The sequence below is a fragment of the Hoplias malabaricus genome, chromosome 9 (assembly GCF_029633855.1).
Source record: "Hoplias malabaricus isolate fHopMal1 chromosome 9, fHopMal1.hap1, whole genome shotgun sequence".
NCBI lineage: Eukaryota > Metazoa > Chordata > Actinopteri > Characiformes > Erythrinidae > Hoplias > Hoplias malabaricus.
In genome coordinates, this window is record NC_089808.1 from 3,937,702 (window position 1) to 3,953,283 (window position 15,582).

At 40.4% G+C, this 15,582-nt stretch overlaps 1 protein-coding gene across 2 annotated transcripts in view; it reads left to right on the top strand.

The window, feature by feature from the left end:
- poln (polymerase (DNA directed) nu) overlaps nucleotides 1–15,466 on the top strand; it is a 73,374-nt gene extending 57,908 nt beyond the window's left edge. For both annotated transcript variants that reach the window (XM_066681672.1, XM_066681673.1), the window contains 6 exons: nucleotides 1,544–1,675; nucleotides 6,666–6,776; nucleotides 8,711–8,789; nucleotides 12,215–12,282; nucleotides 12,365–12,426; nucleotides 14,696–15,466. In XM_066681672.1, coding sequence (XP_066537769.1) covers nucleotides 1,544–1,675; nucleotides 6,666–6,776; nucleotides 8,711–8,789; nucleotides 12,215–12,282; nucleotides 12,365–12,426; nucleotides 14,696–14,788 — 545 coding nt within the window. In that variant the 3' untranslated portion in view covers nucleotides 14,789–15,466. The remainder of the gene's footprint in view (nucleotides 1–1,543; nucleotides 1,676–6,665; nucleotides 6,777–8,710; nucleotides 8,790–12,214; nucleotides 12,283–12,364; nucleotides 12,427–14,695) is intronic.
- Nucleotides 15,467–15,582: the final 116 nt, after the last annotated feature.

Consider the following 15,582-nt stretch of genomic DNA (forward strand, 5'->3'; position numbering starts at 1 on the left):
GGATGATAGTCGTCTCTAAACACATCTAATGAGTCAAAAACGGCCAGAACTAAACAGGAAAATGGATGTAAATGAAAGGACATGTGGTGAAACTTTAAGTTTGTTGTGTTGTGTTTTTGTTGCCTTTATTCCATGTCGCTATCAAATTGATTATATTGTGGTTAAAGTTTATATTATACATAATTTTCTTTAAAAAATAATCTCAGATGAGAAGACTGAAGTCAGAGATTTGCACCCCTGCTAGTGTCTCTTTGATCAGTCTCAGTGTGGGTGCTGGGCAAGCTCCTAGCAGCTCAGGACCACTGGCTGTGGGAGAAGTAATAATAGCGCTGTAATGCTGCTGCTCGGAGTGGGTGATGTGTCAGCTTACTCGCTGTAGTAGTGGTTGTAACCATAGCAACACGAAGAGATAAAAAAAATTCTCACCCTCACACCATTTTCTGTTTCTGTTTTTTACTATTCACTTTTGCTTTATCAACATTTACTCTCTTGTTGTTACCTCTCACTCCCGGAGTTGGTGTATTCTCTCGCTCTCTCTCTCTCTCTTTGAAAATTGAGAGTTTGATTCTTTAGTACAGTAAGTTTATAGACATTCCATTTCATTAGTGAATTCACTTACAGGGGTTGGACAATGAAAGTGAAACACCTGGTTTTAGACCACAGTAGCGTATTAGTACGGTGTAGGGCCTCCTTTTGCGGCCGATACAGCGTCAGTTCGTCTTGGGAATGACATACACAAGTCCTGCACAGTGGTCAGAGGGATTTGAAGCCATTCTTCTTGCAGGATAGTGGCCAGGTCTCTACGTGATGCTGGTGGAGGAAAACGTTTCCTGACTCGCTCCTCCAAAACACCCCAAAGTGGCTCAATAATATTTAGATCTGGTGACTGTGCAGGCCATGGGAGACGTTCAACTTCACTTTCAAGTTCATCAAACCAATCTCTCACCAGTCTCACTGTGTGTATTGGTGCGTTGTCGTCCTGATACACGGCACCGCCTTCAGGATACAATGTTTGAACCATTGGATGCACATGGTCTTACTGGTGCAGTGTGGAGTTAATGAAGATTGTCCACCAGGCTGCTCCAATTTAGCCATGAAACCTCCCACACTACAACGACAGGGGTTTCACTTTCATTGTCCAACCCCTGTTATGGATATAGATGTTCAGTTGTATGAAATAACGTGTTCTGAGCAGCTGTACATTAGTTCAAATTTAGAAGGGTTAGAAGGGTATATAGACCTTCATCACTGGACTGTAGGCCACTGGAACTGTGTTCTCTAAAGTGATGAGTTGGAATGGCTTCTGGGATTCAAAATAAATCATTCATTATCTGTTCCTCAACTCTCTAAAGTTTGTGGATAAATGTCATAATTCTCGTAGCAATTGGGAGCCGAATCTCATTTAATCCTGTTGATTTCCACAGCCTTTTGGCCAGATAGTATATGAACCAATATCATGCAGCTTTGTTAAGGGAAACGTCAATTAGTTACAGGCCAGTATCTACACTAAATGTTCTGTGTGTGTGTGTGTGTGTGTGTGCAGGGAAGGAGCGTCTGTCTGGTATTTTGGGTGTGAGTGCTGAGGAGGCCAGTCGTTTTCAGGACAGTTTTCTCCAAACCTACAGAGAAGTTCAGGCCTTCATCCAGTGCACTGTGCAGCACTGCCACAAATACGGTGGGGTTTTAAAATTATTTGAAAAAAAATGTATGTACAGTGAAACCTCTACTAACGAACTTTCCAAGATACGACACGGGCATTTGAATATTTTTTGCCTCAACCAACGAACCACGACTCTAGAAACGAACCCGAGCCTCCTCCGAGCCGGCGGCTGGAAATGGCCACTGACCCCAATAGGCGAGTTTCCCAGCGCCCAGACTTGAGTGAGCTTTTAAGATTAGCACATTGTAGCTTTAGCAATTTAGCATTAGTGTAAATAGCAGACATCGAAATTCGTGCTAAGTTAAGCCGTATCTACGCTTCGTCTCCCCACATTCACCCGCCTACTCTCCGTTATTCCACCCACCCCCACCTCCCGTCATACAGCCAGTGCCTGTGTTACTCCTCCAGCCAGTCGTCAGGTCTATAAGGTAGCGATGTGTAACCACTTACAACTTTATTATTTCTTTTTTATTACTGTTTCCACTGTATTTCTCTTTTATTTTTAGTAACGCTACATGTATTTTTTTACTAATTTGAGAGTGTTGTAAACATATATCAGTGCAAAAAGGGTGACTTTCGGGGTGGGGGCTGGAACGCATTAATTGCTTTTCCATTATTTTAAATGGGGAAAATTGACTCAAGAAACGAACTTTTCCACTTACGAACCGGGTTCGTAGGTAGAGGTTCCACTGTAAATATTTTCCACTACACTTTGAACATATAGAGGGAGAGTGTGAGGTAAAGAACAAAACTAAGATATAGTTGAATGAACAATAAATTGAAGGAAGTTTATTTGTATGAACAGTATATACAGGTTATTTATAACCAGAAATACACAGCTTTAGTGCAACACCATTACAATCTGATTTCACTACACATTATATATTTGCAAACTTTGAAATGTCTTATTTGGTATAAGGTTTCAAAATGTTTTTATATAATAGAAATCTAATTAAAAATTACAGTTCTCCTGCAAATGGGTAATTTTATGGTAACTGTTGTGTAGTATTAAAAATGACAATTACCATCTTATTCAGCAATACATAACCTTAAAAAATGACATGTGAGAAGACTTTGTTCCTCACTGCATTTACTATGAATTCCATCAAGAAAAAGTGCTGCAAGGGAATAAGTGCATTGACGTGCATTGTATTAAGGGATAATAATGTATCCAAACATGGTTGTTGTTTTTTTTGTGGGGGGGGAACATGGCCATTGAAAGTTGTGTAAATAAAAAATCAGTGCATTGAAAGGCTATGTGTGTGTGTGTGGCCAAATAAAGATAAGAAGATGGATGGATGTTCTCTGCAGGACTAAGACAAACTGCCAATCTTCAATACTTCAGGGAGCTTTCTAGAGAGGACAGTCAATATATTCACCAAAATGCCAACACAGCTAATTGTGCAGCGTAGCACTGCAAACTAGATTCAGCAAACACACAACACCCATACAGCACCCACTGCCTTTAGCTGTCTCTGAGCAATACACTAAAACCATTTTCTTAGAAACACACATTAGCAACGAGAGAGATGACAAAAAGACGCCACTTACCATTTAAACATGTTTTAAGAAACGGTGGTGCAGCAGGTAGGTGTCGCAGTCACGCAGCTCCAGGGACCTGGAGGTTGTGTGTTCGAGTCCTGCTCCGGGTCTGCGTGGGTTTCCTCCGGGTGCTCCGGTTTCCTCCCACAGTCCAAAAACACACGTTGGTAGGTGGATTGGCGACTCAAAAGTGTCCGTAGGTGTGAGTGTGTGTGTCTGTGTCTGTGTTGCCCTGTGAAGGACTGGCGCCCCCTCCAGGGTGTATTCCCACCTTGCGCCCAATGATTCCAGGTAGGCTCTGGACCCACCGCGACCCTGAACTGGATAAGGGTTACAGATAATGAATGAATGAATGAATCTTTTAATGATTAAATATTAAATGCTTAGTTTTTTTCTTTCCTAATGCTGCTAAACTCATTCTTTAGTATTTTGCAGTTCATGGTTCAGTGGGTGAGGAGCTTGTTTGGAATCACTGGGCACATGGCAGGAACACACCTTGTAAAAAGGTGCCACACCATCACAAGGAATCACACCGTCACTCACATAATTTAAAGTTTAATATTAAATTAACTTTTTTTTCTGAAGGAAAAGAAGCCAAAGAAATAACTGACTGAAGTTACTCAATCAGTTCTACAGCTATAGACGGGCACTGCATCACCTGCGGTAGCCACCCAGCCCTACTGGCCATCTGCCCATGGGTCTTACTGGACTCTACCCCAGACTAATAGAGAGCAGAAGTGCAGCCTGGGCTTGTCTCTACAGCAAATAATGCTGCTGAGATTTATTTGGCTATGGATGGTTGTTGTTACAGGAGCATCAGAAAAGGAGCTAAGGTATTCAGCATTAATCAGCTCTACGCAGTCCCAAAGATCTCCACCTCACACTGACCTCACTCAGAAAGCTGCAGACACCTGAAGGCATATTTCAGGAATGGATGCACATTTTTAATTTGTATGCTGCAATACGTTCTGTTCTTTGAACATGCATCCATTGCTGAAACAGGTTTTCAACTAGAGCAACTGCCCATGCTCTAATCAGTGTGCTAGCAATGGCAGTATGAAAATATACAGCATTTACATGTCAAGTGTATTTCAGGTTCAGAGACTGATACTTTACTGTAGTTGTTTATGATGTTTAATAATTCCCATAGTGCTGCTGAGAATTCCGTAAGTGTGGAGATGTACACATAGCTAAATGACAGTAATAACAAGCCTAGCTTTGCCGGACCACCATTAGCTATATAGCCAGAGCTATAATAGCTATAGCTATATAGAGGTATTAGCTATATAACAGAGGTGTTTTTGGCATTTAAAAAACATTAAAACCCAAAGTACAAACCCTTATCATTTGAAGGTCTGGAGAATCTTTGGTGCTTCATATCAATATGTTTGTTTACATTCGTTTTTTATTATGAGACTATATTGTACAGAAATTATGGAGAGCAGGACTAATAAATGCAGAATAAATGTAGAAATAAAAAAAGGAGCACAAAGTTTTGTTCATGATATTGTAACGCTCTGCTGCGTAAAGAAAGCGCCTCCAACTTCAGGTTTTTCTCATAAACTCTTTTATTAACCACTCGGGACCAACAATCCTTACAGAGACACACCACGCTCTCCCTCTCTCCTCCCCTAAACCCCAACTACATGTCCCTCCCCCCAACTCCTTCTCCAAGCTCTACAGTGAGTGCATAATATCCCCCCAAAACACAGCCTAACCCCAGGAACACCCCACAAAGATGTAAGAACAACGTTACTTGTTAACCGAATCCCGCTAGTCCTCCAGCTACAACACTCAAAACAGAGCTTCTCTCTCTCTCGTCAACATTATGTGAGTGCTAACGTCACAATATATAACACAGGCATTAGTGTTTTTCTTGTTCCTTTTATTTAAAAATAAACACTAGACGATCTACCACCAAAAAACAAAGACCAAGAACATTTTGTTGATTTTAAGAATTACAATTACTTATTTATTCAGCGTAACAGGTTAAACATGTGAAGTTTAAAGTGGCTGTGCCCAGTAATATGGAGTTCTATAAACACACTAACTCCATTTATTTCAGACAAAGACTCACACTCACGTGAAATAAGACAAATTCAACAATCCTCTTTCGGTGAGATATAATACATTTGTAAGTGTTGCAGTGTTCTGAGTCGTCCTGCTGAGCTTGTGAACAGCAGAGAAACGTAACCAAGGCAGAGCCAAACACAGCCCCAGAAACACACAAATGGAGTGTGTTCCTGTTTTATTTCCTATTATTATTGAATATGAAACTTTGTAAATGACCCCGTCCAGCTGGTTTGCAAACCAGTTTATGTTCATGGAAATGCACCAACATTATTCAAATTTAATTTACGAACTGGAACCGTTCTGGTTCCTCATTGGTGGAAAAGCACTATGTGAAATATTGCTGAACTCTAACAAAAGATGGTGTAGTAGTGCCACATTAAGTTTTGTCTGTGAACTATGGTTGAACTAACAGCTGATGGTGAAATAATGTTCCTACTCGCGCGTGCGGTTTCAACATTAGGACTCCAGCCCAGTGGTGGTCCAGCAATAAACATGTTAAATTATTATATAAAATACCATGTTAAAAGCATTTTGACATCTTTAATTTGTCCATGTAGCCAAAAACATTCATCATAAATAGATCATTATTCAGAAAAATAACTTAAATATCCTTGTTGCAAAAGTTTGCACAGTCCACAGATATTTTTGCTGTAACCTTTTGCTTGTGTTCCATCAGGGAAACTTGTAAATAACATTAATATGTCTTTCAGATCCTTCTAATTTCATCCCATAATTCCATATGAAAAAGTTTAATCTCTTTCAGATTTCAATATGATTTTCTAAATGCACCACAATACATAGATTATTTATTTGATACTGTGGTGTGTGCCAGACTGCTGTTTTTGAACATCTAACCCCCCTTACACCCACTTAACCCCTTCAAAATGGAACATTATTACAGAAACACAGGACATTAAATAATGTGTAATGTGTAATTCCTTTCCTAAAAACTTTTACACATAACTAATGACACAAAAATTCTTGCACATCCTTGCACGTATGTGATAGTTTGTTCATTGTTGTGGTATCTCACAACTGCACACATTACCCAGACACATTCCTCAAAGCAGCATCACGTGAGTGTTAGTGTATCAGTGTGTTTATGGTGTGTAGCTGCTGGCGTCTCTCTGCTTCTGGGAAAGAGATTTGTCCGTTTGTGGAGCTCTGGCTGACACTGGGCTTTCAGAGTGGGGCTTTAGCTGTAAAGCCAGCCTTTTGTCCGGCCTGACCCAGGAATGCACTGCTACGGGCGATTCGGAAGGCCAACGTGTGTGCAAGGGTGTGATTGGGTTTGGGAAAGACAGACTGTGAAAGAAAGATTATAAAAGAGTGAAAGAGTGTGTGTTTGTGTGGGTGTGTGTGTGTGTATATGTATGTTGTCTTATTCTAGGTTATGTAAGGTCCATAATGGGTCGGCGCCGTTCCCTCCCTCATGTTCACTCAACTGACTGGGGCATCCGGAACCAGGCCGAGAGACAGGCTGTCAACTTTGTAGTGCAAGGTAGTGTGTGATATTTTTGTGTGTGTGGGTGTGGCTGTGTAAAATATAACCAAGGTCAAAGGGCACAAATATGCTCGGCCAGAATTATTCAGTCAGTCATCAAGGGCTCTTTTACATACATAATATTTCATTTCCAGGTGTCATGATATTTATTATACAGTGAAACCTTGACTTACGAGGGAATCAACTTACGAATTTTTCGAGATACGGCCTGTCGCTCGGTTGACTTTTTTGCTTTAAGATGCAAGCCGAGATCTGACCTATGAGCGAGTGAGCTTACGTCACCCGCCACTAGGTGGCCCAGCGAGCATTCAGTTCACTTGGTTATCTTGTCGTGCATCTCTGTCAAATCGCTGTTTTTTGTAGCATTAAATTTGTAGCAAGTAAGTTATGTTCAGCGAGAAAAACTCCACCTACCCTCCTCCACCAATCCCCTCCGCCTCCGCCAGTGCCTTCATCTGATCTTCAAGGTAAATACACTTTATAGAACCAGTTTATTTCTTTATGTCACGCCCTCGTCCTGTCATGTCTGTTTTCCCCGCCATGTGCTCTCTTAGCACATGGCTCTGTTTGTTTTTGTCCATGTCTCCGCCCATGTCCCACCTTTGTTCCGCCTCCTTGTCCGTCCTCCTCGTTATCTGTTTCAGGTGTGTCTTGTCTGTGAGATGTACTTAAGTCCCTTTGTCACGCTTCCTTGTATCGGTCATTCGTTTCATTCCTCCAAGTCTTGTTGTTTCGCTTCCATTGTTTCCCTGTCTTGTTGCCTTGTCCGGTCTGTATGTATCTGTCGTTTCTTCTTTCCAAGTCCTAGTATTGTTTCTTCCCATTTCTTAGTATTGTTTAGCTCTCCCTGTCTAGGTTTGTCTGTTTAGCTCTCCCCATCTAGTATTGTATTGTTTCGTTTCCTGTCATGGTTTTGCCAAGTCTAGTCTGTCTCTGCTATTCCTGGTTTCGTTTCATGTCGTCGTTTCCATTTGTTGTCAAGTCGTTTCCTTTGTTTTGTAGTCCTAGTTTGTGTTTGGTTTGTTATCCTTTTTGTAAATAAAAGTAACTGTGTTTTAGCGTGTGCGTCCATCTCCGTCAGGTCGCCCCGCTTTTCTTGACACTTTACATTCTCTTTTACTATGTTTTTTTCATTTTTATCAATTTTTTGTTATTTATAAATATTTTTTTTCTTATTTAAAAACACGTAACAAAAAAAATGTTCTGTTTTTTCGTGCTGGAATGGATAATAGTATTTCAGTTCATTTTAATGGGGAAATTTAATTTGATATATGAGCAAATTGAGTTACGAGCTCAGTCACAGCACGAATTAAACTCGTAAGTCAAGGTATTACTTTAAATTATTTCATATAACTGTGAAAGGCCTTATTCACATTCACTGAAGCTCAGCGGGTCTGGGCTTGACCAATACTTGGATTGGAGTCCTCCAAGGAAATCTTGGGCCACTGTTGGAAGTGATGTTGGTGGGGCCAACAGGGGGCACTCTTCCTGTGGTCTGGGTGAATCCCAGTTCCCCCCAACTTCATTTCATTGAAAACATAGGGGCATTACTCTGAAGTAATGCTAAACCTGCCACTGTGGCCAATTCTGGCTTCCTGCATCCCCATCTTCAATTAAAAATAGATTAGTTTTACTCTCCTCTCTATCAAATAGTGGATGTGGTGAGTGTATTAGTGCAGATTGGCTTCCATTGCATTACCCATTGTCAGTGGTGTGGCAAATCCTTAATGTTCCAAAGTGTGTTTGTTGACCAGAAAAGTGCTATGTAAGTGTAATTATAAATTCATTAAACATGAAATATACTCTGTGTGCCAGTGTTGCTCTTTTATGGCCCAGGAGACCTACAGTGATTCTCCTAATGTCCCTTTAAAAGGATCTGTGTGTGTGTGTGTGTGTGTGTGTACATGCGTACATATGTGCCCATAACCCAGGTTCAGCTGCAGACCTATGTAAGATGGCTATGATACAGATCTGCTCTCATGTGTCCTCGTCCTCCACTCTCACTGCCAGGTATGTCTGTTCCTCCATCTGACACATCAACCTTCTTAATATTTATCCTTCCACTCCTCTTCCTATTCATCCTTCCACTCCTCTTCCTATTCATCCAGCTGGCTTTCCATTCATCACCCGTCTCATCTATCAGTCCATTCATACGGATTTCAATCTGCGCTCTTGCCTTATATAGAGCTCGAGCTCACTCCCACAATGTAGGAGCATTAAATGATCTGCTTTCTACATCCCACTCTACATCTTATTATCCATTCTATGTTTCTGCTGTTGTTAGCACCACTGTCCATTCTGTGCACCCTCTTCCTGGCTCTTCCTGGCTTCCTGGCCTCTTTTTCCTTTCACCTCTCATTGTGAACCACTAAATTAAGAACGGTATGGCCTGCCAGATCAAATTAATTTATCCCTCTTAGTATCATTTCTTCCTTCACTCCCTGAGCGCCCTCAGACACTGTGTCTGCACTAGGTGACTTTGAAGGTTTTATACATGGGCCATAGAGCTGCTCCCCAAGCCAAGCTCACTGAGTGCATTGAAAGGGCCTCTGATCTCATCATAATTATATTTGTAATCTGTGTAGCACCCTGGTCACAGTCCAGTTATTGGATATCCATCTTAGGTTGATAGCTAGCAAATGTCTAATTTAATCAGGTTTATTGAATTTTGATGTTTCTTTAGTTTTATTGTCCTTTAATAGATGCACCAGAAGTGACTAAGCAGCGTTATCCATTTAAAAAAGTTATGGATCAATTACAGGACCGTGAATCACTATTGTAGATATTTTAATATAAACAAATTTTTAGTTTACATCATTAGAACACAGAGGATGTCCTTCCCATTGTGTAAAATGTTTATGATGATGGACCAATAGAAATGGTCCAAAATTACTTGCTTTTTACATTGACTTCTTTTTTTCATCCAATTTAAGGTTTTTTTGCTTCTTCTGTAAAGTTGACTTTTTTGGACATAAGTGTTTTTGATTGGACAGAGACAATAAATTGAGTTTTTGATTATACTGAGATAAAAACACATTTATCATTTAATGTAAGGGCATCATTCTTTAGGAACCTATTTAATTTTGGTAAGGAGAAATCTGGGAGTTTAAAAATAGGAAAGAGGGAATTAGAGGAACATTTCAATGGTGTGTATACAGATAAATATAAGGCAAAGGAGCTAGAGTTGCCACGGGATATTCCACCATTAGGTGAAATCAAGCGTCAATTGGAGGTTAGCCCACCAAAATGGAGTGAGGTTCAAGATGTAGTGTGTCATGCAAAGGCAGGTTCTGCTCCAGGGCCTAATGGTGTGCCATATCAGGTATACAAGTATGTACCTGAGGTCTTGAAATTTTTGTGGAGGCTGATGGTTGTTGTTTGGAAGAAAGGGATCATTTCAAAAGAGTGGAGAAGGGCAGGTGGTATTCTTATCCCTAAAAAGAAAGACGCTGTGAGTATAGAACTGTTTCAGCCCATAAGTCTACTTAATATGGAGGGTAAGATTTTCTTTATTGTAATAACATGAAGACTTGCTGCTTATTTGAAAGCAAACAAATTAATTGATACATCAGTACAAAAGGCTGGGGTTTCTGGTTTTGCAGGATGTCTGGAACATAGCAGTATGATCTGGCAAATGTGCAAAAGTGAATTGTGAGATGATTATGTCAGGATTGAAAGACGCAGTGGTGAAAGCATCGGAAACAATCACAAAAACAGGATGGAAGTGGAATCCAAAAGTGGCCGTGCAGGTAGCCAGGAGCTCATTAGAACTAAGGGATATAATTGGCCAAATACAATGCGGAAGGGCAGGCCTTGGGTCAGGTGAATCATGGAAAGCTTTTAGTAAGGCCACATCACCAGAGAGAAGGCAGATTATGACTAGTTTTATTCACAAGCAGGAGGAGGAGGCACAGTATACAACGGCAGCACCACAGGCAAAACAAGGCCAGTGGTTTAGATGAGAGAATCTAGAGAAGCAGAAGATTTCCTGGCAAGGGTTTATGGGCGATGGAGGCAAAACGTATAAATTTTTTGCTGGGAGCAACTTATGACGTTCTTCCAACACCACAAAATCTTGGATAGTAGGTAGGTGAAGAACCTACTTGTGGATATTGTACAGGGGTTGGCACACTGAAGAATATACAGCTTGTAAAGTTAGTTTGTCACAGGGTTGGTATACACGGAGACATAATCAGGTGCTAAGCAAATGGCTAGAGGTTAATGCATTGGCAAGTAGCTGTAGTAATAAAAGTGTTAACTTTGTGTGTGAGGGGGAATGTTTTTTGAGTAAGTGCGCAAGCTACAAATATTGCTAGATGGGATGAAGCACAAGATTGGAAATTGCTGGTGGATATAGGAAAACCTGTAGGTCCCAGAGTGCATTGTTTTAATTACACTGAGGTACACTGAGGCCAGACATGGTGCTCTACTCTGAAAGTAAACAGATTTATTTCATAGGTTCCATTTGAGAATGCAGTAGATGATGTATTCAAAAAGAGAAGATTATGTATACAGACATGGCGGCTGAGGTGAGGTGACTGGTGGAGATAGGTGTTTGAGGATTTGTAGCCAAATCTGTCACATCCCTGATATTGCAGTTCGGTGTCAGGGGCCACAAACAAAGGCAGCTGTGAAGGAGTTATCAGAAACAGCTGAAAGGTCTAGTCAGTGGTTGTGGATAAGGAAAACACAGACTAGTTGAGGAAATGCACTGTAGAGGTGCTATTGGGATTGTTGGTGATGTAGCATGTAAAGTTCACATGGAACTGGTGGCACTGAGCATGCATTAACGGTGCCAGTGGGGCTAGGTATAGCCTTAGTCACCAGGGAGGCCAGTGTGGATTTACGGTTGTTGATGGTAAAGGGGTAAGGTAGGACTGTAAAGCTGGCTTGGAGAGGGGGTGGGTCTGGGATGCCAGACTTCACTGTTAAGCCTTCTGGAGGTGTTGTGGGCTTAATTCAGCGAAACATCAACGAGAGGAGGTGCCTGACTGATGACCCCTGTGAAGAGCTAGTGATACAGTGAGTGGTTTGCGTACTCATGGGCTGGGCTTAATGAATAACTGTAGCTGTTAAGGACAGCCGGTTGCTGATCAGATCATAGACAGCCACAGCAACCTTAGTATTGAAGTATAGGATTCAACAGGAATTTTGGTGGCTGCAGGAAGGAAGAGAGTGTGATCAGAATTCATTTGAAAGATTTAATAATGCACATTTGGCAGCAACTGAATTTGGAGATACATGTTTTGTTTGTTTTGTAATATCCCTGTGTACACGGTCATTGCTTGTGTTCTACTGTGTTTTGTCATTGCATGCATAAAAAGTTACAGTTCAGTGATTCACTGATTGTGTTTGGCACAAATGCCATGAAACAACTCAAATTTAATTGAATTGAGTGGAAGAGTTCATGTTGTGATATGACTGTATGTTTCCAGGCTAGTGGCTCAGATCCATGATGAGCTGTTGTTTGAGGTGGAGGATTCACAGGTGGAGGACTTTGCAGGTAAGAACAAATCACTCTTTTTCTTGATCGTTTAGATAGGAGCGTCTCTAATATTTTGTGGCTTTTTTGCTTTTTGAAACAGTGTTGGTAAAGAAAACAATGGAGTCTCTTCAGCACATTGACTGCCTTAAAGTCAGACTGAAAGTGAGTACCCAAAACACTGAGTTAGCTTTCCCCAATTATTATTTTTATTTTACATTTTAAATTTTTTAAATGTAGTATATCAAATGAATCTACTAATCCCATTAAATCACATTTCCAAAAACAATTACGATATTGTTCAAAATGTAAATGAAAACATAATTTCCATTATGCGCAAATAATTTAAACCAAACGAACGTTATAATTTTTTAAATATTTTATTGGAAGTTTCATTTTTTTAATACTTGTACATTTTGAATGTGAAAAATATTCCAAAAAATTTAGAACGGGCCATTTTTCCGTTCTATCATTCTTTTACATTTTTGGGAACTGATGAGAGCTGTAGTTTTGAAAGTGAAATGTTTTCCCATTCTTGCTTGTTGTAGAATTTCAACAGCTCTGGGTCTCTGTTATGATTTTTTTTATATAATACACAAGTTGTTTTCAATGGGTGACAGGTGTGGATTAATTTAACACCCAGACTATTTTACTAAGGAGTCATGCTGTTGTAATTAATGCAGAATGTGGATTGTGTCACAGCCTGGTCCTGTCTTCTGTTTTCCCCACCATGTGCTCATGCACATGGCTCTGTTATTGTTCATGTCTCTGCCCTAGTCCTGCCTCTGTCTCATTATTGTCTTCAGGTGTTCCTCGTTTGTCTTGTCCTGATATACCCCTGTAGTTTGAGTGGTCCTTTGTCTGGTGTTGTGTGCGGCAGGATGCTGCTTCAAAACCTGTATATATCATTCAGAATTAACTGTGTCTTCACAAATGTGCAAGTCACTCATGTCATGTGCACTAATGCGCCCCATACCATCAAAGATACTGGCTTTTGAACAGCTTTTGAACAAGTCAGATGGCACAGGGGACGCGTCTTTAGCACGGAGGATGCGGCATCTGTGATTTCCAAAATACAGTGGAACCTCTACCTACGAACTTGATCTGTTCCGTGACCCGGTTCGTAAGTGGAAAAGTTCGTTTCTCGAGTCAATTTTCCCCATTTAAAATAATGGAAAAGCAATTAATGCGTTCCAGCCCCCACCCCGAAAGTCACCCTTTTTGCACTGATATATGTTTACAACACTCTCAAATTAGTAAAAAAATACATGTAGCGTTACTAAAAATAAAAGAGGAATACAGTGGAAACAGTAATAAAAAAGAAATAATAAAGTTGTAAGTGGTTACACATCGCTACCTTGAAGACGTGACGACTGGCTGGAGGAGTAACACAGGCACTGGCTGTATGACGGGAGGTGGGGGTGGGTGGAATAACGGAGAGTAGGTGGTGAATGTGGGGAGACGAAGCGTAGATACGGCTTAACTTAGCACAAATTTCGATGTCTGCTATTTACACTAATGCTAAATTGCTAAAGCTACAATGTGCTAATCTTAAAAGCTCACTCAAGTCTGGACGCTGGGAGACTCACCTATTGGGGTCAGTGGCCATTTCCAGCCGCCGGCTCGGAGGAGGCTCGGGTTCGTTTCTAGAGTCGTGGTTTGTTGGTGGAGGCAAAAAATATTCAAATGTCCGGTTCGTATCTTGGAAAGTTTGTTAGTAGAGGTTCCACTGTATGTTCAGTTTTGATGATTCTGACTACAGGACACTTTATCACTACATCCCGGTCTATCTTAAAGAAGCTCAGGAAATTGGCAGCATTTCAGGGTCCTGACATTTTTTTTTTCATTTGTGTGTTTTAACTCACATTTGGGGATGCAGTGATGAAATGTGTTTGCAGGCAATGGTTTTGGGAAGTGTTTCTGAGCCCGTGCAGTGATTTCCACTAAAAATCTTGTCTGTTTTAATGCAGTGCCACCTGAGTGCCCACATACAGAGATTTCTCCAAAGATATCACCATATTTCATTATGAAAAACTCAGCATCTCTGAAGTGGTTTTTTGAAACACAATCACTGACCTGTTGCCAATTACGTGCATTTAATATTTTTGTAGCATTACACAACTTTACCAGTCTTTTGTCTTGTTCTGAAAACAACTTCAATAATACCATTCCAGCTCATCCCAATGCATAGAGCTCTATCTCTAGTAAGTAACTTTCCACTGCTCCACATCCCAGTAATGGGAGATTCATACATGTGTAGCCCAATCTTTGCATTGAGCATTTTGAAGCCTCCAAGTGTCTCTATTTAGACCTGTTTGTGTACTGTAAGATGATAAATGCAGACTTTACTGAATGTATGTTGATTAACTGTGTTCACATGGTCATGTTACGTGTGTGTGTGTGTGTGTGTGTGTGTGTGTGTGTGTGTGTGCAGGTTCCTCTGAAGGTTTCAGTGTCTAAAGGGCGATCATGGGGCTCCATGTGTGAATTCAGCTTCCCCCACACTCCCACACACACCTCTCTATAAACCTCTTAATTTCTCCATCTCACTGCTAGTTTCTTATTCTACATCCTTCCTTTCCTCTTTGTGCAAACCACGATTCTCTCTTCTTTACTTATTCTTCTTCTCTTCTTGCCACTCTCGCACCCTCTCCTTGTTTGTCTCTCGGTTTCTGTCCATCTATCTCTGTTTTTCTCTGAGCCGCAGCCCATCGCCATGGTAACCAGACTGCAGCAGCTCCCAGATCTCATCCTCGCCAGCCGTATCCGGGGGCAACCGTAGGAGCAGACCAGATCACACCAGTTCCTGTCATTTCTTTTTCTTCTACTACTTCTTCTCTTTTAAGCCAGTTTTTGCCGCTACTGTTGCACATTAATTTTTGGTTCATCTTCCCTAGTTCATCTCCTTTTTAGTTGCCGGTGAATTTCAGATTCATTAGACTGTTTTTAAGAATTGGTTACATATTTATACATTTTTTAACTTATATATATGTTTATAATTTATTTATTACATTCCAGCTTTGATCGTTTTAGATGCTGTGATTAAACCTCAGTTGTTAAAAAATTCAGCAAAATGTATTTAATCAGATCTTACAGTTGTTTGTTGGTGAAAATATACAAAATTGAGGTTTGTGGTGGTGCGTTACTATAAATTTTTGAATAAATGTAGGTTAACATAGATTAGGTTAGAAATGTTAAAACTTTTTAAGAGCTTTAATTAAATGTTATGTAAATATTTACTAAATAAACAAAGTAAATATTCTAAATTTTGTTTTTTCCAGATTTTTTTCTAATTAATATCCAGGCTCCAAACTCGCCACC